Source organism: Oenanthe melanoleuca, chromosome 1A (assembly GCF_029582105.1).
Source record: "Oenanthe melanoleuca isolate GR-GAL-2019-014 chromosome 1A, OMel1.0, whole genome shotgun sequence".
Taxonomy (NCBI): Eukaryota; Metazoa; Chordata; class Aves; order Passeriformes; family Muscicapidae; genus Oenanthe; species Oenanthe melanoleuca.
In genome coordinates, this window is record NC_079334.1 from 41372599 (window position 1) to 41396935 (window position 24337).

At 35.1% G+C, this 24337-nt stretch overlaps 1 protein-coding gene across 1 annotated transcript in view; it reads left to right on the forward strand.

Moving 5' to 3' along the window:
• The first annotated feature begins 1125 nt into the window (after positions 1 to 1125).
• The window catches only part of SCAF11 (SR-related CTD associated factor 11), a 29168-nt gene continuing 5956 nt past the window's right edge, over positions 1126 to 24337 (forward strand). Inside the window, exons 1-10 of the mRNA XM_056515445.1 lie at positions 1126 to 1227; positions 2068 to 2222; positions 9090 to 9167; positions 10883 to 10980; positions 11988 to 12055; positions 12681 to 12736; positions 15048 to 15154; positions 16069 to 16158; positions 17394 to 17500; positions 21242 to 23734. Coding sequence (XP_056371420.1) covers positions 1167 to 1227; positions 2068 to 2222; positions 9090 to 9167; positions 10883 to 10980; positions 11988 to 12055; positions 12681 to 12736; positions 15048 to 15154; positions 16069 to 16158; positions 17394 to 17500; positions 21242 to 23734 — 3313 coding nt within the window. The 5' untranslated portion in view covers positions 1126 to 1166. The remainder of the gene's footprint in view (positions 1228 to 2067; positions 2223 to 9089; positions 9168 to 10882; positions 10981 to 11987; positions 12056 to 12680; positions 12737 to 15047; positions 15155 to 16068; positions 16159 to 17393; positions 17501 to 21241; positions 23735 to 24337) is intronic.

Sequence of the window (24337 nt, forward strand, 5' to 3'; positions counted from 1 at the left end):
GCAATAAAGACTTGATCAGAAGAAAAGTTTGGGGAAGCAATTTCTTTGTCTCCTTCTGGAAATCTTGGTGGTAAGGGGAAAGTATTGTAGTTTGAGTGAAATAGGAGGAAGTTTACTTGAGGATGTGATTGTGGCAGTTCCAGCTCTGTCCTGCTGCTTTGTCTAGCAAAGGTGTCAAAGTGTGAGAGTAAACCTTGGTTTGCTTCAGATTTGAATGCTTAAGTAGCAGATCTTGGTAATCTCTGATTTCTTCGATGTCTTCTGAAGTTGTAATTTTTCCTTTTAAATACTAATAATTTTTAAAGCTTCATATAGTTTTGAAGAAGCCTGTTGTTCCCTCTGGGGCTTGGGTTGGAGCTTTAGTTGTATATGCTATCTCTGGTGTGACTACAGGAGTTTGTAATGCAGGAGATTAAGTCCTTGGTATAAATACTCTTTTTTTCAAGTGTGTTTCATTTTACATCTATTAAAAGTAAGCTTCCAAAGAATGCATACTTGCTATTTCTTATGCAGGGTAAATTTCTTTCAATCTTTGTGATGTGGATCACCGGGGTGTACTTTATCTGTGCTATTTCCTTCACAGAACAGTTAAAAAGTGCATCCCCATTCATGATATTCCACAGCACCTGTGCTTGTAACCTGTCTCTTGTTTGATACAAATTTCTTTACGTTTTACTGAGTGCAAACTTAGTTTGAATTATTTCCTTCTTGCTTTTGTCATACAAATAGAAGCTGCTTTCATTTTCTTGCCACTACTATGGTGACTGTAGGTTTGTAAAGCAAGCAACTCTTCTGGTGCTTGAGTGTTTAAAGTTTGTTCCTTCAACTATTTGCATAGGGCAGTTTGCAGGTGTTCGTTACTGCAGTGTTGTGTGGGGGATTTGCATGGAAACTTAGCAATATGTTTAATTTTTAAAAAAAAAAGCACCAGTGGTAATCTTACAACACTGCAAAAACTTTGCATCTGCTGAACAAAAGCAATTTTTGAAGTTGGAAACATCAGTTGCTAGACAGCAAAAATGATACTTATAAATTGCAAACATTAAAAGTGGTCTCTTCTAGTATCATGTATTTCTACTCTACAATGGAGAATACTCATTAATTTTTTTATTTTCAAGTTGTAAACGAAATGAACTGCTTCTGTGTTTTTCAGACTACATTTTGAGATGAAGAAGAGAAAGGAATGTATTCAAGATACTGAGGATCAGACACATGAAGGCATGGAAGGTAAAGTTTGTGTGTGAGAAAATATTGAAGCTTATTATTCAGGTTCAAGCTGTGAAGGTCTGTTTTTTTTTCATTTGCTCTCAATTAGTTTGCTGCTTATTTTGAAAGGAATTGTGTAAACACAACCTCTATCTCATAATATTTGTCTTTGGTCTGTGAGGTCCTCAAATTATTTCTTATCTCTTCTCTTCTTATTACTTGTGAACTTCTAGTAGCAAAACAAAAATGTTGATAGCAATTGCTATTCTGAGAAAATGATTAATTAGAGTAAAATTCCTTGAAGGAAAGTTCATACATTTTTGTGTTCTGAAAACACTTTCTAACTCTAACAAAATCAGGAGAGTTTTTTATTCAATGTGTATGATTAAGTAAATATTTGAAGATATTCAGGTTAAGATAATGATAAGGCAGGAAAACTGAAGTTAGACCATGTGTATATAAGATAATGAATATAGAATATGCTGGTGTAATTTGTGTCATGAAGAGATGCATGCAAACACGCAAGGAGAAAGAACTTAAGGGAATTATGTCTAAATGACTACATAACCAACAGGAAACAGTCATACCTGCTTTATTAAAATATCCCTGTAATTAACTTTTGTTTGTTTTAATGGCAAAGACTGGTACAGTAGTCTATGAAATAACTTGCTTAGCTTTTTTTCACCTGAAACATAGTTGTCTGTAGTTACAAGCAAGTTGAATTCAAGTGTTCAGGTCTAATGTAGCCAAGAAGCTGGCCAGAGCACTTTAAAGAATTCTTACCTCTTTATTATTCAAATCTAGAAGCTCTTTTTTTCAAAAACTGTCAAAACTTCTAAGTGTCAGTGTTAATAATACCAGGTGAAGAAAACGAGGAAAGCTGTTCCTGTTCTGCTTTACTGTATGATGGCAGCATGTGCCCCATCTGTCTGAACTGCCTTCTAGAACAAGAGATTGGGTTTCCTGAGAACTGCAGTCATACCTTCTGCATGACTTGTATTCTTAAATGGGCTGAGGTAAGACTAAGCACCAAGATGTGTTTTTACCTTTCAGTGAAATCTATTGCATATAATACCTACAGTTTTGTTTGTTTTTTTTTTAAAGAAAGTTACAGATTTTGGCTTTGCACAGGAGTGTTCAATGACCAATTTGTAAATAGATTTTGGAAAACTTTCTTCTTATTGTGATAAAGTATTTTGTGTTTTCTTTCACTAGACAATCTTACTCTAGTAACTTAATGGTTGCTAGAGATTAGTGATAAGTAGAGTGGTGTTGGCTGTTTGGAAGATCAGACAGTATTATGTACATGCTATAATATTGCATTGTTATTATCTTAATCTTACTTTGTCATAACCCTTAGGCTGTTTGTCATAGTGTCAGCTCAGGGCTGGGACCAATATGTATTCATGTTGGTCTACAAAATGAGTGATACAACCTGAGTTTTCTAACTGAAAAGAGAATTCAGCTAAAAGCTTTTCTGCTGTTCTGAAAAAAGAATTCATTTTAATGATGACTGTTTTTTTGTTCTACATCAATAACTTTGTAGATAGTTCTGGAACCTTAAAGAAAAATTACTTGCTGAACAAATCCTTGATGACCTTGTTCTATTTAGTCCCATTTCCCTCACCTATGTCATGCAATCGTTGCATTCAGTCTGGTGTCCATACCTTTTCTGTAACTTTTTAAATTATCAGTGTAAAACACTGAATTAATATTGATTTATACTGGGATGAGCGGGGGTTGCTACCTTTTGCCCTGCTTCTGTGGACTTGAATTAGTTTGTCGCTTTAATGAAACCACTGTTTGGTTTCTTTGCAATATCATCCTTTTGAAGTAAGTGATGATTTTGGGTGCAGTATTCCCTTTAGAAGTTTGGTATCACTTGTCTCTATGTCTATATGCAGTATGTGTATTCTTGCTATGTTTTTAACCTTAATTTTTGTGCTATTAATTACTGAAAGCCAGTGGTAACAATTTTCTGAAGAATTTATATGAACTTCAGAGTATTAAAAAGAGGTTATTACATTAAAATTGCTTTAGATTTACAAACCAGATAATAAACAAAGTTTTCCTGTTGCCAGATTTTCTGTTTTGCGTTCGATTCATTGGAGCAATTTTATTTGTAAGGGAAAAGGAAATTCTTACCTGCAATTTTACCCTGAGTGACTTAGCTGGTTGCTATAATGACAACTGAAGAGCATTAAACAGTGACAGGCACAGGGAAGCACTGCAGTATATTGGCTTGCTGCTGGATTCGAGTTTATTCACATTGTCTAACAGATGCTTTTAAGCCAAATGAGGAAGAGAAATTTTCTTGTTCTAAAGGGGCAGATGAATGATATGACATTTTTCTTGTCACGTCAATTTTATTTTTTGTAGTCTAAAGTGCTATTCAAATAGAATAAAAGCAACTTTTCTTAAGAGTTGACAGATAAAGTAGATGTGATTCCATAAAAAAAATGTGGGGTTGTTTCTAAAGCTACATAAGACTGCTACTGCTGCTTTTCATTAGTGACATCAGATAGGTAAAACCAGCCAGGCTTCTTTTTCTGAGGTAACTTGACAGCCAGGCCTGTTGAGTTCATGGAACTCCACTGCCTAATCTAGTAGTTTTAATTAAAAGTAAAGTGACAAAAGTATTGAAAACTGGGTGACAGTTCAGAGGCTTTAGCTGTGAGAAGCAGATGAGGTTCTGTAGATTTGATAAAAAAAATATTACAAGCATGTCACCATTTCAAATGTGATGTTTCTGTGTGCTTTTTGCCTGTTACTAATATTTAGTAACTGAATGTGTTCTTTTTAGAGAAGTGTTGCAGGAGAGTTGGCTTTTTCTAGCTCTTGGTTGATTATAACCATAATTTAAGTCATTCTGAGTAATGAAGATGTAAAACAGACATAAAAATTACCTGCTGTTTAAAAAATACACTGCCTGATTCTGGGTAAAGGTTAAGTTTTTTTTTTTTTGGAGTATAAAGAAATTGCTTTTAGCAATTATATTTTCTTCTTTAAGTGCTGGCACAAAAAACAAATAAAATTATTGAATGAAATATTTATAAAAAAAAGATTAATATTCAGATTATTTGACATCTTCTTTTGTGTATCTTTAGTTGTGCTCCATACACTTAGATACTTTGCCAGCAGTCTGTGTTCAAGTTGAAGATTTCTTTTGTTTTTCTGTGTTGCATCTGGACTTCAAAATATAACAGGAGAAGCTACTACTTTAAACTGTTGTTTTCAAATTGTATGTAATCATTGTTCTCCTGGAGTTTATGGCTTTTGTATATTAGTGTGTAGACTCTAATCAAAACCAGAGTAGTTTAAGCAGAAGGTAAGTTTTACTGTTCTGCTCCCTCTTCAATCTACAGGACATTTTTGACATTGCAACTGCAGTCAAGTGTCCTGTGCCAGCAGATCTTCTGTCTGAGAGTAGCAGCCATAACACTTTGAACATCTTACTTTTTAAGAAGTGAGAGAATATAGATTTTTTTAAAAAGTACTTTAAAGCAATAAAAAAGCATTATTATATAATCCCCTTTATTCCAAAAGCTAAAGAGGGGTAGGAAACTTACCACAAAACAGGTCTAATACATTAGATCCTGTTGGCTTAATCTGAACATTTAGGTTCAGAATTAAATAGCATTACAGTTAAGTCAGTGTTTTATTTTCTTTCCCTTTAAAGAAAGGTACCTAACACCTAAAAAAAAAAGTGAGAGGCAGACCAAGAATTCCCACAAAGTAGTTAATCTTCAGAGAAACTTTTTAATATGTCCCTTGAATTGTTCTGCTCTCTTTGGCTGTGTTAATTGTGGCATTTGAGAACACTGCTATTCACAAACTTCAGTTGCCTGTACTATTAAACTCTTTTATAATATTAGACTGTCAACTTGTGTACCTTTGGCCATGTTAACAAGTGCTCTCCCAGTCACTGCTGGGGGCATAAATGCTTGTCATCCTGTGCCAGCTGTCAACCACTTCTGTGAACCAACATGGTGTAATTTACTAATGAAGACTTTCAAGCTTGAGGCTTTGTATTTCAGTGGGTCTGTACTAGATGCTCATAAAAAATAAAAGGTGCTAAATCAGGAGCTGAGGTTACTGGACACACCCTTCAGTGGGAATGTAGAAGGACAGTGTCAATGAAGGGTTACTTTCAGTGTAAAGATGTATGTGCTAACATTATTCCAGCCACATAAAAAAGCGGGGGAGAGTACAGCCAACAAAAATCCCCTATCTAGAGTCTATATACCATCAGTAATGTTGTGTTACACCAAAGGAAGCAATTACATTACTGTGCTTCTGTAATAATATTAGAATATTAAAACTGGTTGGGTCAAAACTAATTTTTTAAACTTTTTTTTTCTGATAAACTTGTATTTTGTGTTCTCATTGGTAAGCACATGTTTTCTTTTATAATAATTGGTTCTGAAAGGAATTAAGTGAAACTGATGCAAAGAATAGTTAACTAGGCATCTGTAGCAAACATGCACAAAGTATTTAACAACACCTCAGCTAAGATAACTGCTTTAGCAGCTGCAGTATCTTGCTTGTAATGGTTAGAGGAAAATCCCTACTTTTGTTTTTCTATTTTATTCAAAGAAAACAGTCTTAGAAACAATAAATATTTACTTTACTGTTGGCTTTTTACCTTCCTTTCTCTTCACATTGCTAATAAATGTATCAGAGATTTCAGAGATTGCAGTTCTGTGTCACTCTAGCAGTTACAGAAATATAGAAATTAAGTTATGCCCATGGAGCCAAAGTAAGATTTTTCTAGATGTTACAGTAATTTACAGTGATTTAAAATACAATTTTTTTATTTTTTATTTTTAATCTGAAGAACAAACATATTGCTTGTGGATAACTTTTCAGGGCTTGCAGATTTTACGGAGTGAATAGTTCAGATATCACAGGATGGGTGAAAGAATGAATCACTGTGGAGTTACTAAGCTTAACAGGAAAAGTCTCAACAGTTTCATGTGGAGAATCAAACAAAGACATTTTGAAATGTGTTGAGCTACTAGTGTGTGTTTTTCCAAGGATAAAAACTGTTGGGAAGCAAAGCAGGTCACTAACACCAGCCCTGAGATTGATATTGATGATTACATTAAATATCTCATGGTCTGATCTTTAAAGATATGGTAAAGAAAGGTATTGTAAAAATCCGTGGTTCTTCTAGGGTTGTGAAACATTTCGCATACCTTCTCTCGTGCACAATAAAAATGGTAGCTGTTCCTCAGACTTGTTCCATCTCAGCATCTTCTTTGTTTTAAATGTTCTTCATCAAAAAGTACATTCACTTTTACTTACAACGGTCCCTGAACAGAAATCTCAGAAGAGTGGAGTTGCTAATCTGCCTTTGTTGAAAGAAGACTCAACTTTGTTACCTGAACCATGTTCTCAAAAAACATGAGAGATGAGTTCAAGGCCACCACTCCTCATAATTGCTTCTTGTAATGAAAGTTGATTTTTTTTACCTTTACTCCTTTCTGTAGCAGCATGCATCCTGTCTTGCTCTTGGGAAAAGGGGCAGAACTTTAGTTTTTTTTCTTCCATTTTTTCCCAACATTTTAACGATTTTATTTGTTTGCAGACAGGTGAGAGCTGATGCATGTTTAGACAGCAGTAATCCTCTAGTTTTCCTTGAGGTACCCAACAACTGTACTCCACCTGGGGACTGAGGGTGTCAACCGCATGTCCTGAGTTTACTAGAATTTCTGTTGTGATAATGTTGTCAGCTTACAGAAAATGCTATGGCTACACAAAGCAACTGAGTAGGAGTGGAAAGAACATCTGGTGTTTCTGAAGATAATCTGAACCTAATGGTAGTTTTTGGCTCTTCCAGAATGTTTTCCTCCCTTTCTACTACTGTATTAAATTATTGAACATTTGTCCAGAAGAGCTGAACATGGAACATCTTTCTAGTGGAGCAAAAACAGTTGTTATTTGGTTAGCTGCTAGTAACACTTACTATTCTATGATACTTTTATCCATTGCAATAAAGTAACTTACAGTGACTTAAACTTGAGAAGGTGACTTGACATTCATGTGTAAATTTAATATAGGAAGATATTGTATTGTATAAACATTTCAGCTAAGGTACATCCTGAAACAAGAATAAAAATGACTAAGAAAAAGAACTTCCTCCTGCCTATCTTTTACAATCTGGTATATCTAAGAATGAAAATATGTACCTTGATGTTTGCAGTGGATTCAGAAGCTACAGTGCATTGCATACTATCAAATATCCTAATGGAACCTTGCACTACTATGTTACTGTGGGTTAACTGTGTCTTGACTACAGGACAAAAACTGTCTTCATAATCTGAGTCCTTAGGGAGCTGGCTTAATTACCCCATATGCTTTTCTTATCTGGGGCCATGACACTGCAGGGAACAATGGTATCCCCCAAAAGATGAAGTTTTTAGTTAGGATAAAATAACAGAGCATTAAAGGGTAGGTAATGGCTTTTACTTACATTCTTGTTCAACAGCTTGTTCCTGAAACTACCTCTGGTGGGGTTTTTTGTTTGTTTGGTGGGTCTTTTTTTAAGTTGGTCTGTTTTGGTTCTGTCTGTTTCAATTGGAATCTTTGAAACTGAGAAAAGAACAGTTAACTGGAAAATTAGAAGCCCCAGTGAAAAGACAGGAATGAAGTTCATCACTGAATTTTGGAGCAGAGTTCACATGCAGGTTTTTCATAGCTGCTGATGCAATTCTAGTACTGCATCTTGCTTGCATAGATAGCCTGTAGCTCTCTAAATTGCAGAAATTACATGCGTCTTTAGGGCACGAAGTTCATATGCTGTGTCTTGTTCAGTGAATGAATTAGGGCTGAAGACTGGGTGTGTTTTGATTTTTATTTTGTTTTACAAGTGTTGAACTGAGCCTCTGAAGGCCAGTGGAATTAAGGTGGGTGTGGAGGGTGTAATGATGACAAAACCCCCAAACCAAACAAAGAACCGCGCCCCCACAGCAAACACATCTGGAATTAAAATGAATAAAGAATTCTCTCACAGCAAAAGTTAATATCCAATGTTGATTTTTCTTAAAGCTGCTTAACTACATGATCTACTTGGGTGGAGCTTCAGTTGAAATTTCCCATTTTCATGGTTAATAATTTGTTCTCTATGTGTGTATGTTTTATCTGATGCATTGCAACCTCAATAAGAGAGTATTTAGGTGATCAGGGGAAAACAATAAATCACTATTTCCATTAAACAGTAGGGTAAAGTAGCCTTCAGTTTCCTTTTCATTAAAATTGATTTGTAAAACTTAGATGTGTTACATGTTGGAATCTGTTGTCTGCTGATTGCAACAAGAGAGATGCGTTTTAAGCACTGTTTGCTTTTGGCCTTACCAGTTTTATGTTTTGGGGAATGCACAATGCAACACACTTCCTGTTGGCAATAAAATTTTAGAACAATACAAAATATAGAGTATGTTTGCATATTTTTACGCTTTTCAGTGTGTTATCAACATTAATCTTACATAGAATCCAAAGCATTGTACCAACTACTAAGAAAAATTAGCTTTATCCCAGGCAAAATCAGGACACATTGGTATATAATCAGTTTTCTAAAAGGAATTAAAGAAACAGAAAATGAAGGTAACCTGATAGGAAATGCATTAAATACTTTTCCTTTTTTTAAACACAACTTCTGGGTTCCATTCTTATTTGCTTTAGATTCTTCCTGAAGGAGCAATCTGTTTACATGAAACAAAATACTGAGTATATGGATAATGTGTCCAAATGCATTCTTACTGTGAACAAGTTGGGATTTTTTTATTGTGCTTCTGTAACCTATAATAGTGAATAAAAGTGTAGAAAATTAAGGCTTCTCTTAGCTCATTACCAAATTTGTAATAACAAAAATAATTTTTCAGACACAAGCTTCATGTCCTATTGATCGCAGACCATTTCAAGCAGTGTGCAGGCTGGATGCACTGGATAAGCAGATTAAGGTATGTTCTAGACTTATTTTCTTAAATAGCTTCTGTTGTAGGAATGTCCAAGTTATGCTGCAGGCTCTTATTCATATAAAATGAAATGCATTGTGTTAAATAAGCTTTCCTAACAAAGTAATTACTGGTTCAATGTTTTTCTTACATATTTGAAGCTAGGAATTATGCTTAATTATTTTTTCAGAGGAAATATTTACCATAGTAATAATAATCATAAAGCTGCTGTTGCTACTTTCTAGTGTCGTTGAGCATTCATGATATATCCAAGAATCGAAATGTAATAATTGGTCTAAAGTGTTTTTTAAACTAGGTTTTGTAAACAATTGTACCAATTATCATGCAATATTGCCTTTTTTTATTTTAGTTGAGGTTAATCTTCTGTGTTTACAATTCCCAGACAAAAACACATGAAGGCAAGAGGAATCAATTAATGCTAAATGTTGTTCTACCCAAATTTGAATTTTTTTCTGATCTTAATTCTTCTAATTAAAGCTCAGAATTATTAAAAATACTAATATGGAGAGTAGTTTATCAATTTGGAAAAAACTCTTCTGATAGTTGATCTTAAAAATGCATATAGAAAGATCTGATAATTCCATGTACAATTTGGAAATTTTGTGATGAAATTATGCTTCTAAGTAGTTTATAAGCTGCTGGTCTTGCACTTTGTGATATTTAGACAACAGGCTTCCACTATGCATTTCTTGTACTTCTCAAGGCCCAGGCAGTCAACTGTAAAGGAGCCACCTGACAACTAGATGCTTCCTTCTCATAGGAAACCATACTTACATATTTTGTCTACTTTATTTCTGAAGAATCAAGGAAGCAGTTGAAATAGGATAAACTAAAGTTTACATTTATAAAAGCTTAAAGGCTGTATCAAAATACAGTTTGAAAGATTGTCTGTTCACAGAACTGCAGTGGAAACAAGTGAGCAGAGAACAATGTGTTTCTCTGAAAAAGAGCCACTAGAGCCGTAGGAATAGATGGAATGTGTACCAAGATATGAAGACACAGTGGTCAGCATCATCTGTGGTGCTGTCAGGAGACTGGCAGCTTTCTCTTTGTGATATTCAGAATTAGAATGCTAATACATTAAGGTGTCGCATAAAAAGCCAAATTTTGGGAATGAGAAAATAAAAAGTTTCTAATGCAAACAATTGCAGTGTAGCCATTGAAGCAACTTCACAGTGTGAAATACAAGTTTTACTGCTCTCAGTGTTTTTGAGATTGGAAAAACTCAGTGTGGTATAAAATACAAAAGTTATTTTACTTTAGAAGAATATTGGGTGTGTTTTAATTATGAGGAAGCATAATAAGTTGCGTTATATCTCACATTTTCTTGAGGTGAACCTTATGTATTCTGAACAAGCAACTTAGTTTTAAAAAGCATACCTTGTAGATTCTTAATGTAAACTAGTGCATAACTCTGAGACACTTGCCATGGCAGTCTGGGTTTAGAGATTTTTGGTCCTGTTTACTTTGTATGCATCTCAGGCATTGTCAATAACATATCAAGGTGTAGGTTTTTTCTGTTTTATGAAAAACAAATGAAAAATGTCTCCAAACTGTGAAGTCAAAAAGTAAGATTTAAAATGTTTTCTAGTCCTTCTGTTTGAGCTTAATTTCTGTATGGAACTGAAGTGACTTCATATGAATTTAAAGCCCAAGTGTCATGACATTCTAGATTGGATTGACTCTATTTTACAACACAGGTTCAGGTTACAAAACAGCTAAAGAGGAAGGAGGAAGAGGAAAATTGTGCCTGCAATAAGAAAATGTACAGCCACGTGAAGATGAGAAGTTTTGTGAGGTTGGTCATCAGTGCAATTGCAAGCATTTGAATTGGAATATTTGAAATGTATAAAATCAAGTTTACAGCCTGACAAATTTTGTAAATTCATTTTTATTTTAAAATAACTTCGTTTTCATAAGTGATAGTTTAATTTTACTTTTATCATTGCTGTAATTCCCACATGAATAGTTAAGATAGCAAGGAAGAAGTAAATGACTGTATTTCTTGCATTGAGCTCTGTGAAAGTTACATTGTTCAAGCAATTCTGACAAATTTTACATTAATTTGAAGTATAGCTACATCAAATTTTAACAATATAAATATTTTTCTTTGTTAATCTAAACAAACATCCACTTTATTTGTATGTTATAAACACTGGTGATGTTCCTCTTCTATAAAATATAGTTATAGTCAAGAACTGATTTTATTCTAGTAAGCTTGAGGGGGAACATTTCTGTTATGTGGATATAACATTTTTCTTTTGATAGACTTTATCTTGTAATATTTGGAGCATTGTATAAGGGGAAGTTCAGGATTACACAGGTGAATTTTACTAAATAGTGCTTATCTAAAGTCAGTGTTTAATGGAATGTATGAAAAATACAGTTTTGAGTTTTAATGTGAAGCAGACTTCACTACAGCAAACTGGAGGTAAATTACTTTTTTAACTCATAAGAAAATAAGATTCACCATTCTGAATCAACACTGACTGATATTCTTAAAAGGAAGCAGGTTTAATAACAATTTTCACATGTTGCCATGAAATCAAGCGAAACTGAGCATTCTGATTTAATACAGGATATTAACTCTTGTGTAAATTGGTTTTCTTATTTTTTCTATCTAAGCTATTTGAAGCACTGTGGCTTTTAATATATGGAAGATGATATTCATGTTGCGAGTTCAGGTTTTAATAGCAGTTAGAACTTAGTTTATGTGCACAGAATAAAAATACCTTTAAAAAGGAGAGGATTTTGTTTGTATGTGCCTAGAAACTGCTCTTTTGATGTCTTTTTTTGATCTTGCAGAAGAGCTGTATTTCCAGACAGAGGGCCAGTAACAGTAAAATTGAGCAGAATTGTGAAGAAAAAATACAGTAAGTTGGTATTTGTCAGAATTGCTGTATTTTGTTAAGGAACTCTAGAATATCTTTTCTTGGTGAGCCAACTTATTTTTTTAAAATTGCTTGCATTTGTTTATAAAATCCAAATTCCAAGTAGTAGAAGTGTGGGACTTCTAGAACAGAATTGCAGTATGTGAATCTCCTGGTTTTATATTACTGGAAAACTGCCTCTTCAATTTCAGTCAGAAGTCTAATGGATGTGGTTATAGCCTCAAGTAATTTTCTGCATCAGGCATCTGGGGAACAGCTAATGACTTATTTTTATTCACAGAAGTTTTTTTGGTGAGAGTTCAAACACAAGCAGCACTTAGCTGTGTTTTGGGGTTGCTGTTCTCAGGAGCTTATTCAAGAGAAGTTGTTTGATAAGTATTCATAACTTAGAAAATGAAGCAAATATCTGAAGAGGTAAAAACTTCCTGCTATCTAAAAAGCTATTGTGAAAGTGCTTGCATTTTCATTTTATTCAGTTTGTATGTAAACATTATTAATGCACTCAAAATACACATTTTTTAACCTTCCATTGCATTAATGATTTTGCTGAACAATCAGGAATTATTTTGATTAAGTTAAGATCAAAGTTTTGTTCCTTGTTCCACAGGTAATATTTTATATGACAAACAAAACAAGAAAGCTTTCTCTGTGAAGATAAACAAGGTTGGTTCTGATAATAAAACATTTGCAAATGTTTTCTTTCATTAGAGCATTCTTAAGGCTACCTTCCTGCTTATTTTTAAGGTTAACTTCTATTTGTTGATTTTGGTATGATTCAAAATTTTTTTGTCTCTTTTTGTCTTGAAGTAATTAAAGTACAGTGCTAGGTTATATGAGCTTGTTTCTCAGATTAAGCTTAGTTTTGTGGTGGTAAATATTTCCATTTAGATTAGGATGTTGCATTATAAGATCCTGAAACCTGTTTTCATCTGTCTTCACCAATGGAAGATGCTTTCATGTACAAGCTGTCAGCCGAGCATGGTGTTAATTATTTTCAATAAAATATAGGGACATAACCAAGTAATTTATGTGAATCTGTCATAAACATTATGGTTTGCATCAAGTTGGGTTTTTTTAAAATGTGAGATTTCTGTCCAGAAGGTTTCTGTTTCCAGGTTCATAAATCTTAGCCCATAAACATAGTGTCAGCAGGTGCCAGATTGATAAGGAGCTGTAAAGGTTCTCTTGTTTGATTTCTGTCATCCCTTATTTCAAAGATACTTTGTGTTTCTGAGACACAAGTTTTGGATCAGTGCTTTCTTACTCATAGTTGTACCTGTAAATGAATATGCATGAAATAGTTTTAGGCCTTAAATTTAATTTTGGAATGTGAATGCCATAATTTGCCATCATTCTGTCCTACCTGAAGTTTGAATGTTTGGAGGAAAAGATGTGTTCAAATTCCTGTTTTGGCTATTGCTTTGTTTCGTGTAGTATGGGGCACATCCTGTGTATTTTCAGCAGCTGATGGCGTGAGTTGTAACTTCTGTTTGGCGCTCATTACACCATAGTTGTCAGGGATATTGTTAGCTTCAATTTTCCCCTTCTAAGTCAGGTATTTGGAAATTTAGGGTCTGTTGCCCTGTAAACTTTTTAAGTACCTTTGACTGTATTGAGGGGGTTTTGAAGTGAAAAGATAGGGCTTAATGGTAGATCTGCCACTAATGTGACTTCGTGGTTGGGTAATGCTTTCATTTTTAGTTTCACTGATTTATGGTAAAGTGTTTAATAGCACTAATGTCTCATAGTACCTGTAGCAAAAAAAAAAAGTGAATTAACAAAAGTAGAACCATTAAAAACCTTTAGGAGGAAGCATGGGACTCAATTATCCAAGGAATGCTCAGAATTTAAAAAAGCCATGATGTACTAGCAACTACTTCATAAGGACATTTGTGGAACATCTGGATAGCTTTTTTAATTGGAAGGAGAAAGATTAATTTTTCAAGATTTATAATATTCTTAAAATAAAACTAAACAGTTTTTTAGGCAAAATTTAAAATTTGTACACTGATAAAATAGGGCATGTTCCCAGCAGAAACAGCTCTCTGTGCCAAAGTTTGATTGAGCATACGCATAATGATTGCATATTGAGACACATATTCTTATATATCCCACTACAAAGTTTATTTTTCATTTTTCTGAATTGAAATTGTGGTAGTATTCTAAAACCTGTTTTAAAATACCAGTCATAGCAATGAACAGGAAAGTTTTAGTCAGATTTGAGGTGGTATGAGCCCTTCAGGTGTTGTGACAGAAATGGATCAGTGTAGGTACATGTTAGTTTGGGAAGAGTATCTGGGGTGCTATGGATGGTGTGTTGTTGGGGTTTGGTTTTGGTTTTTCCCCAGCAGCAGAGCTCCCTGCACACCTGCAAAGGGCAACGGGCCAGCACACAGCTCATGGCCTTGTTAGCAGCATGAATTTGTGCTGCTGGAGGTGGTATCTCTTGAAATACAGAGTGGATTCTGAGTGTTGTGCCTCTGTGAGGGCCCAGTAACTAGACACACCAGACACCCTTCAATTCTGTAATCCTACCTAAGGGCAAAGGAGAATCCCAGCTGCCCTCATAAGGTTTTCTTGTTACTTGAAAACAAAACATTTGGTGAATTGCTGTGCAGGGGTGTGAAGGTGTGTGAGCTGTACTTACTGTGGTACATTAGATAGCAGAATTGTGCAATAGTGGAGATCAGTCTTCTTTATTAATATAATGTCTGTGTGGAGCATTAAAGATTTTGCTGTATATAAAATATGAACTTTATCTGCAAAGAGCAATTGTTGAAAATTTAGAGACTGAATAGAGAAAATTTGTTTGCTGCAATTGCAAATCTCTGCATATAACTATGAAGCTATAATGGTGTCTTTTTTTATCAGCTAAAGTCTTGCTCATCTAGTTTAATTTCGGTGCATCTTCATGTATTTAGTGTAAATTATTTTATTTTGGGTGTCTTTAATTCATAATTTATTTTTTGTGTAGCCCAGAAGACAGACCTGCTGGAATGAGTGCATCAGAACTAATTTCTTCAGCACACTTCTGGCTGGTGGTAGCAGTGAAGAATCCTTTTATAGCTGTAGAAATGACTGGTTAGTGTGTACTAGTGCTTCATATAAATTGATGGGTTACTGTATTGTAGATTCTGAAGTTCCTTCTGCTCCTACCTGTATATATACTGCCTTGAAATATTTTGAAGATTGTCAGAGTATTTATTCATTGACAAAGAGCAGTTAAAGGATAAACACAAACATTTTAAAATGAGTACTCTTAAGGGCACTCCCCAGTTTCTGTCATGTGTTCAGCATCAGAAGCACACACTTGAGTATATTACTCTCTTAATCAGAGTTTTTTTTTTTTAGTTAATGTTTAATTCCTTGCTGAATTGAAGCCTTGGATAGGAAAGGCTTAGCTCTGTTTTTACAACAGCAGTTACCAAAACAGTTAACAGTAAATATCCTGGTTTGTATCAGAAACAGTCTTGTTGTTGTTCTTCAATTTGAAGAGGAATACTTTAAATATCCATTAATCAATTTTGTATTAAGCAAAATATTTAAACCTAATACTTAAGAATGGATGTATAAAAAATTGTTCATTGAATAGATGCTAGAAAAAGAACAGTCTAAAAGAATGCTGTTCGGATAATACAGCCTAATTTAAAAAAATACTATGTCTGTGTGTTTTTGACAGTCTGTAAAAGGTTAACTTTTTGCCATGCACGCAACAGAATTTATTTGTCAAGGTTGCAAAGTTTCTCCATCCTTCAACTCCCCAGCAGACATTTCATCTCTTGTTTTCCATTCCATCTGCTTTATTTATTTAGGACTTCATTTATGTTTGTTGTGACTGTTTTCCTCTAACCAATAGCCCATGCATAGTTTTATCATGACTGTTGAAAGTTCTGATACAGTTAAATTTGTCATTGATGGGAGCAATTACTGAAATGCAAAATCATCATAGTACAAAGTTACTTTTTATAACTTCTTGTATAAAATTTGTCTTTCAGTGCAGAATTCACAGAAGTCAGTGCGGGGATCAGGCAGAAGAGACAAGAACTGGAATTGTCATGTTCATCTGTGATTGCCAGAGTTGAAAGGTCTGTGTTTTGGATTAATAATGAATCTTTATAATTCATGTTTGGAGTTTGATTAGTTCAAATTGCTCTTTAGATAGAATATAATTTTCATGAAACTAAATAGTGTTTGCATTTAACTTGTTAAATTTTTGTGTATGTGCTGCTTGGTGTTTTTATGTCAATAGATTCTTTTCTGTATGTCTCAATACTTTTTTTTGATGTTCGTGACAAGCATAGTAACTCCAGTGATTTGTGCATCTTAATATGTCACCTTTTCACAGAAATGTGAGTTTGAATATATTTTCTATTTGGAAGCTAATAGTCAATGAGCTTTTAAAATTATTTCTGTCCCTAGATATCAGACTATGTTTGCTTTAACATCAGTCTGATTCTGATACCCCACACCACCCTGTACTCAACTTTCATGGGTTGGTTTTATCTTTTTTTCTGTAATAATTTAATTTAAAATCCTGTTTGCATCTAAAAAGAGCTAACAGTTGTATCAAGCAAAACAGGGAACATAAGATGATTCTATGGGTTTTTTGTCAGAAAGCAGATGTGTGTTAAAACATGCCCTAAAGATATTTTTGTGAGTATTAAGCAGAACCATAAAAGTAACTGATTTTAAAATAACACAATAAGAAATTGGTTCTATGATCTTAATTTCACTACATATCTCTTTGCTGTCTTTGGTTTAAAATCAAAGACTAAAGTTAAAATAGCAAGTGAAGAGCTTTTTATCTATAATAAAAAATTGCATCTAGGATTGAAATAATAAGTTTAAATTTATTACATGTACATTTTCTTGGGAGAAGTTTCATTCCGACTCAGTGATAGTGCAAAAATTGTTGTTCTCTAACTAAACTCTGGTTTTGCCCTAGGTTTTCTGAGGGATCCTGAATAAGTATATATTTCTTTTATTTCTTTTGTATGAAGGAAAAAAAAGGAAGCCTTATTTAAATAGTCATGTAGGCTATTACTGTTCTGTGTTTGACTTTAAAGAAAGCCAAATGTGTATTGTTTTAACATAACATACCCTGTTCAAACAGTTTTAATAGATTAGGCAGTAAAATTAACCTGAAATTAAATATGACAAGGAAAGTTTTAGTCGCTGTCAGCTTTGTGTTTCTCTCCAGCTATGATGAAATTGAAAGGGTTGTAGTTGTCTAATGTGTTTTGGTTTTGTGCATTGTTTCCAAGTCTTGCTGCAAACAGCTAAAACAATTAATGTTCCTTCTTTTGCTTTTACTTTGCAGTGTTCCTTTAATATCTTACGGAGCTGAAGCTGAGACCTTTCTCCTCACTTCTTCTGCAGTGGCTGGAAGAGTTCTTCCAAGAAATACCAGGCCTTTGGAAAACTTTGGTAAACTTTTTTTTTGTAAGTTTTATTTATAGCTCATGTGGAGTATTGTTAAAATATGATTATCAGAAATCAGAGTTAGTTACACTTAACGGGGAAAAAAATGTGTTTTGATGCAGTTTGGTACTATTTCAAAGTCAGCTGCTTAATTTCTGAAGTTGGAATACAGAACATGTATCATCTGCCCCAAAGCTGGTATAACTTATTATTTTGAAGATTAAATTAATACGTATTTATGTAATTTAATTCCATTTCTAATTGCAATATTTTTTCCATTTGTGCTCTTCTTTCTTCATTTCCCATTGTTCAAGGATAAATCTTATTTGGATGCATTATGAGTGGCATATTTCAGGTATATTGTGCAGTGTCAGGAACAAACTTTTCTGGCAGAGAAGTACATTAGTCAGGAAGCAGTGAAGTATATGGATCTCTTTTAGTTTGCCTACAAGCAAACAGGGCAAAACCTTGCAAAAGTACTGGAGCTCCATGGTCTGTCAGGAAAGCAGCAGAAGACAAGACATAGAAGGAATTGCCTTCCTCCAGTTATTTTAACAGCCTCTGTCTCCATACTCAGCAAGAATGTAGTTTCTCTTCCAAAAAGCTGCACAAATTCAAAGAAGTGGAAACAAAGGAGTCGTATTTTTTAAGTCTAGAGCTAATACCTTCTTTGAATTGGGAATCACACCACTTTCACTTGTCTAGTAAGCAAAGAGATAGGGCAGATTTGGGTGTCCTGGCTGACAAAAATTACGTGGAAGTAAATTGCTGAAAGGAATTAAGTAGTAGAAGGATCATGAAAAAGTTGCATTCGTATTCTTTGTTATTTTTAAAAGTATCTATTTCACCTCTACATTTACCAGTGAAAAACTGATAGGTTGCTTCCTCAGGTCTCTGATGTTTGGCAGTGCAATGTAGCTGATCCTTAACCATTTTGCTTCTACCTCTTTCATACCTCTTGACTTCTCTGTCTACCATTCTACTTCTATAGTAAAGTTTTTTTGTTAGGATGCATCAGAAACATTAAGTAATTATATTTAGAACAGAATTTTGTCAGTTGTCTTGATTAGAATTTCTGTACTTGTACTGTGGACAAAGATTGAATTTTAAGATTAGTGCCAACATAGTACAGTGTTTTAAGTTTCAGAATTTTAAGTCATCTTCATAATTTATTTAAATACTTTCTATTGATAAGGAGCATGCAGGAAGTAAGAGTCTTAGAATTTCTTAGTAAAAACAGGGGATGGTGGATACGAGGATGTCCCTTGAGGATTTTAGTCACATTCTGTGGAGTGAATGTTCCTTCCCCATTCAGTTTTTATGTAGCATCTGAGTAAAAGGATGACATGCATAAGAAAAGGTAAAGACAAAGGCAAAGAGAAACCTAATCTGAATACTGTTAGAGATACATAGCAAATATATATATGGAAAAACGCACTGACTTTTTAAAAAGGTGGAAAAAAGGAGAATGAAGAACATAGATGCATTTAAAAAAAGATGCAAGCTGGTGCTTACACTTCTTACTAAATTGTGCCTCAGAGATCATAGCATGAGCATTTTTTGTTTTCTTTATACACTTCTCTCAACTTCTGGTCACACCTAAGTGTACAGTATTGCATCAGAGTAACGGCTGACAGTATCATCAGGATTGTACAAAGAGGCATACAAATATCAGTGATGACCATATAATTGTAGTGTCTGAATCATCCCTGTAGCTGCTGCAGTCTTAGTAGTCTGTTACCATTAAACAGCCTTTTTTATTAACTTGACCTGAAAAGCTTTAGTGAATCTACAAATACCACTATGATTTATGCTGGCATTATGCAGTTCTTGTGTGATTAAAATATTTTTCAAAAAAGAGTTAGTGAACTGAAATGCCTTTTATTTGGTCCAAGTCCAAAGCTTGTGAAGCTTTTCTGTTAAAATTTTACAAGTAGTAGGGCATGCTAAAAAGGGATTTGTGCTTCACATGTAGATTTTGAATGTGCTAGAAAAATAACTTGCCTTCTAATTCTGTCCAGGTTCCCACATTCTGCTTGTATTCTGAGGTTTTTTTTATTATTGCAAGATGATTTCTTCTCCCTTGAAGAAAATTATCACATATATTAAAATTTGAAGTGTCATATAACATCTGACTTGATTTCCTGGCTATTGTAATAGATTTGAAGTCATAATTAGTCTGAGACAGCCACCTGTTGCTGAGCAAGTGTTGCTTAACCACTGTAAAGTCGCTTTGGTAACAAAATGATTGGTGAGACTGTTAGAGTAGATAACCTAAAATAGTGCCAGTCACCTGAAATTCCTTTGGAAGTTCTTTATCATCATGTTATTTTCTTTTAAATACATGATGCCTTCTACACTGTTGATGTTGGTTTTCTTTTTCTCAAGTAGTTATTTGATCACTGGACATGCAAACCCAGAACCACCTTTATTTTTATTTTTTTTTTCCCACGTTCAGGCAAATTATTTTACGTTTGCAAGGAAGGTCAAAGGATGTGATTATATAGTCCTGTGCTCTTTTAAAGGCTAGCGAGATGGTTATGGAATTCATTCTCTGAGATTTTTGTTTGCATTTAATACAGTGAGATTTTTTGTTCTGCTAACGAACTAGTAAGTGGTAGAAAGAGGCTTTTTTACTGTTACTTTTCTCATTCCAATCTTACTTTTATAAAATCTGTTTGTGAATACATTAGACAAATATTTTAGTGTAGCAAAAGCATGGGAAATAATATACAGAGTTAAAATCAAGTGTTTGTGATGTGAGAGATTCATTAGAAAATCCATAGAAATTAATCTTTCTTAGTTTGCACTATTTGTGTATGAAATTGAAGCTGCTAAAGAATTCGTTTGAATGCTACATTCTTGATGTTTTCTGAAATCTACACAAGTGTGAAACAAATTAATGGATATCCCAAGAAGTTAATTTAGTTCTGAAGTATCACATTCAGGCATATTAACTTAATTATTATTAATCTTTAATTCCTGAACTGGCACCAGCAGGTTTCATAGGTACTGACATTGCAGTCCCCTTTGCAGTGAATATAACCCTTAGCTTCCCTACCAAGACTTGGTGAATGGTAGATGGCATGAAATAAATTAGTGCGGAATCAACAAAAGAGCTGAGATGCTTGCTAGATGTGCCTTAGTTATTCTTCATAGAGCTTTTGGGGTTTTTTTGATGCATTGTAGGCTGCAGGCACCTTGGATGTCTTGTGGCAGAGTTTAAGTTCAGTTTGCCCTATAACTGGTGAATAAGTTTGCACTGTCATTGCTGTCTGATCAACTGCTGCACATGTAATCATCCACTGATGGCTGTTGAAAAATGTCCCTTTCTCTAGTATTGAGCTTCAGTATAACAGGCCTGTATTACAGAATGACAGGAACTGCTATATACTAACAGTGTTGTGTGGTTAATTCATTACTTTTCTAGCAGCTTAAATACTGACTATCTTTGAGCAGCTGGGTCGATAACAGTTTCACTGTGCATGCTATCACTGTCCATGTAGCCATGCCAGCACTGCTTCTAAAGTGTGTTCAGATGTCTGATGTGTCACTTTACCTTGTTTCTGTTCTTTAAAACATCCAGTTTTCATTTAAAAAAGAAAAAACACTGTGGCGATATTTCATACTTAATCTTAAATAGTGTATTTGAGGATATCTGTTACACTGCAGAAGGCCCTTTTATGTTCTTAAATATGTTCAGATAAATGGTTATTATCAAATCTTAATGTCTTCTCTTTTTATTAGAATCTTTAGGCAAAGGATATGCTGTTGCATGTACCCAAGAAGGAGAAGAGAAAAAGGAAGCTTCTGGTTCATCTAGCACTAGAGGAAGTAGGAGGAAATCAGTTACTACAACTCCTACAAGAAGGTCTGCACGAAACAGCAAAAATGAGGCTCTGAGTCAGTCTCGGAGCTCCCCTCGATCTAGCAGTTCTGCTTGCAGTGCCTCTGATAGCAATAACCCATCTCTGAATAAAACTCATTCAGAAGCAGAGAATGCTCCTCCAAAACGCAAGTCTAAAAGGGCAGTTAAACAACAAACACCCGCAGTTAAAAAGAAACTGAGAAGGTCTGCACGTTCTGAAAAACCACCCGGTGGCTCAGTGGAAGATGATGACAGTGCTGAGCCTGAAGCAGTCCTAACTTTAGATAAAGACCACCAGTCAGATAATGAAAGCAATAATGCAAGCCTCCCACAGAAGGATAATGTAGAAATGGAATCTGCTAATGGATTGGAAAGCTGTAGTGAGCATGCAGAAAATGAGGAAACTACAGGAGAATGTGACAGAGATGAAAATACTTCAGGCAATGCAGATGTAAGTTTTTCTCTCCAAGAACCCCCAGTACCAACTTTAGGAAGTGAAAGTGAGGAATCTGAAGTAAAAGATGTTACTGAAAAAAATGTAGATCTTGTCAATCAGGACAATTGTGAAAATACTCCTGAACAAGTGGAAACAGTAGCTAGTCCCAAAGATGATGTATGTGACCATGCAACTTCTGAAAAAGTAGATCAGACATCATGTAGTCCTCAAAAAGAATTATTGGAGAACATAGAAACTTTAACTAAAGTAGATCAACCCATAGCTAGTCCAGAAAATGAATTGTTGGAACATCTGGAACCTTTGGGAAAAGATCAGCCATTAGAGACCCCCAGAAGTGAATTGCCTGAGCATCCGGAAGACATGGAAATAGATAATTCTGAGACTGAACTAAAACCAGTAGTAGACTGTGCAAAACCTGTTCAAGATGAAGAACCAGATGCATTAATACACAGTATTTCTATGGACAGTACATCAGAACAACCCTTAAAAGAGAACACCATTTCAGAAAGTGAAGAGGGTGGAACTTCAGAGTCACCCCCAGTAAATGCTGAACATAAACATTTTGGTGAAGATAACAACGAAATGATACCAATGGACTGTGATTCATTTTGCAGTGACCAGAATGAACCTAAGATTGAGCATTTACCACCACCTGAAAGTACAGAGCAAGGAGAAGTGAACTCCTTACAGTGTGATGTGGGAAACTCTGCATCAGGTTCTGATGAAAAAGATGAAAATGTTCCTCAAGAAAGTGAGTGCCAGCCAGAGCTCAAAAAAGAGAAAAAGGCTCGAACTAGAAGATCTAGATTTCACTCTCCATCAACAACTTGGTCTCCTTCTGGGAGAGAGAGCAGGAAATCTCAATCGCCATCTCCTAAAAGGGAGACAGCTGGAGACAGGAGCTCACGATCACCCAAGAAGGTACCTCTGAGAGAGGGAAGGAGATCCTCATCTTGCTCTCCAAAGAGAGATACACTCAGAGATGAGAAAAAAACACCACCTCAATCTCCCCTAAGGGAAACTGTCAGGGAAAGCAGGAGATCATCTTCGCGATCAGGAACTAAGGATTCATCTCCAAGGCGAAAATCCAGGTCTCGAAGCAGCGATAGAGATCATCAAAGAAGAGATCGTGACAGAGAAAGAAGAAATAGGAGGCGGTCTAGGTCACAGTCACGCTCTAGGTCAAGATCACGATCTAGGACTAGAAGTAAAGGTTCTTCATTCTCTAGAAATGAGAGGGAAAGTCATTCACCTCGATGGAAAGAGAGATGGACAAATGACAGCTGGAGGAGTCCCAGAGGAAATGATCGATACAGGAGAAGTGATCAAGAGAAACAAAATGAAAATCTTAAAAAAGAGAAGGACAATAGTACAGAAAAAAGCAATGATGATCAATGTTCTTCAGATAAGCAGAGGAATGATTGTCCAGACTGGGTAATGGAGAGGATAAACTCTGCTCCTGAAGTCAGGAACAGAGAAAGAGAAAAACCACATTGGGAAGAAGGCAGGCATGATAATGCAGGACAGTCTTGGAATAAAAACTTTGGTTCAGGTTGGATCCCGAATAGAGGGAGAGGTCAGCGAGGCCGAGGTGGCCATGGCCGAGGCGGTTTCATGTATGGAGACCAGAGTGAAAATCACTGGCAGAACAGAAAACCTCTCTCAGGGAACTCAAATGGTTCTGGGAATGAAGCTTCAAGGTTCTCAGAACAGCAGCCCTACAAGCGTAAGAATGAACAAGAGTATTCGTTCGATACTCCTGCTGACAGGTCTGGGTGGACATCTGCATCCAGCTGGGCTGTGAGGAAGACTTTGCCTGCTGATGTCCAGAATTATTATTCGAGAAGGGGACGCAATTCATCCAGCCCACAGTCTGGATGGGGAATGAGACAGGAGGAGGAGACACCTGAACAAGGTAATACTGATTTTGAAATATAATAGCTTAGTCACAGGTGCTGCAGCTGAGCAAAATCCTGTCACATTTTCCTGTGATCTGATCTGCTGATTAGTTCTTTAAAAAATAATTTGAGGTGAATCCATACTCTTTTTGCAATATGGAGGGGTAAAGGTGTGGAGTTTGGTGATTTCTTGTATTTTGATGGCTTCTTGGTTTTGCGTAAAGTCCAAGTTCGGGTTTAAGTCTGTGCATCCACACAACTTTAAAAAGGTAATTCATTTCGAAAAGACATAAATCTGCGTGTGCAGACCCACACGGCTGATTTTAGAGATGACAAGGCAGCATGTTGATGTTTATCTTTCTCCTAGATAGGCACAGTCCTGTTTAAATGCTTTTTAAAATCTGGGGTAATTGATAAATACAAAACTAGTGCTTTTACTGTATTTCAGTATTAATATTCCTCTAAAATGTCAATATAAATCTAAATCGGTTTTTGAAGAGTTTTTATATTTAAAAGACATCTGCCCTGACAGAAATAAACTTTTCAGTAGAAAGTAAGTTAACTGAACTGTGGATGAGATTGATTCTGAATAGTTAGGAAATCATCCACAGATCAGTAAT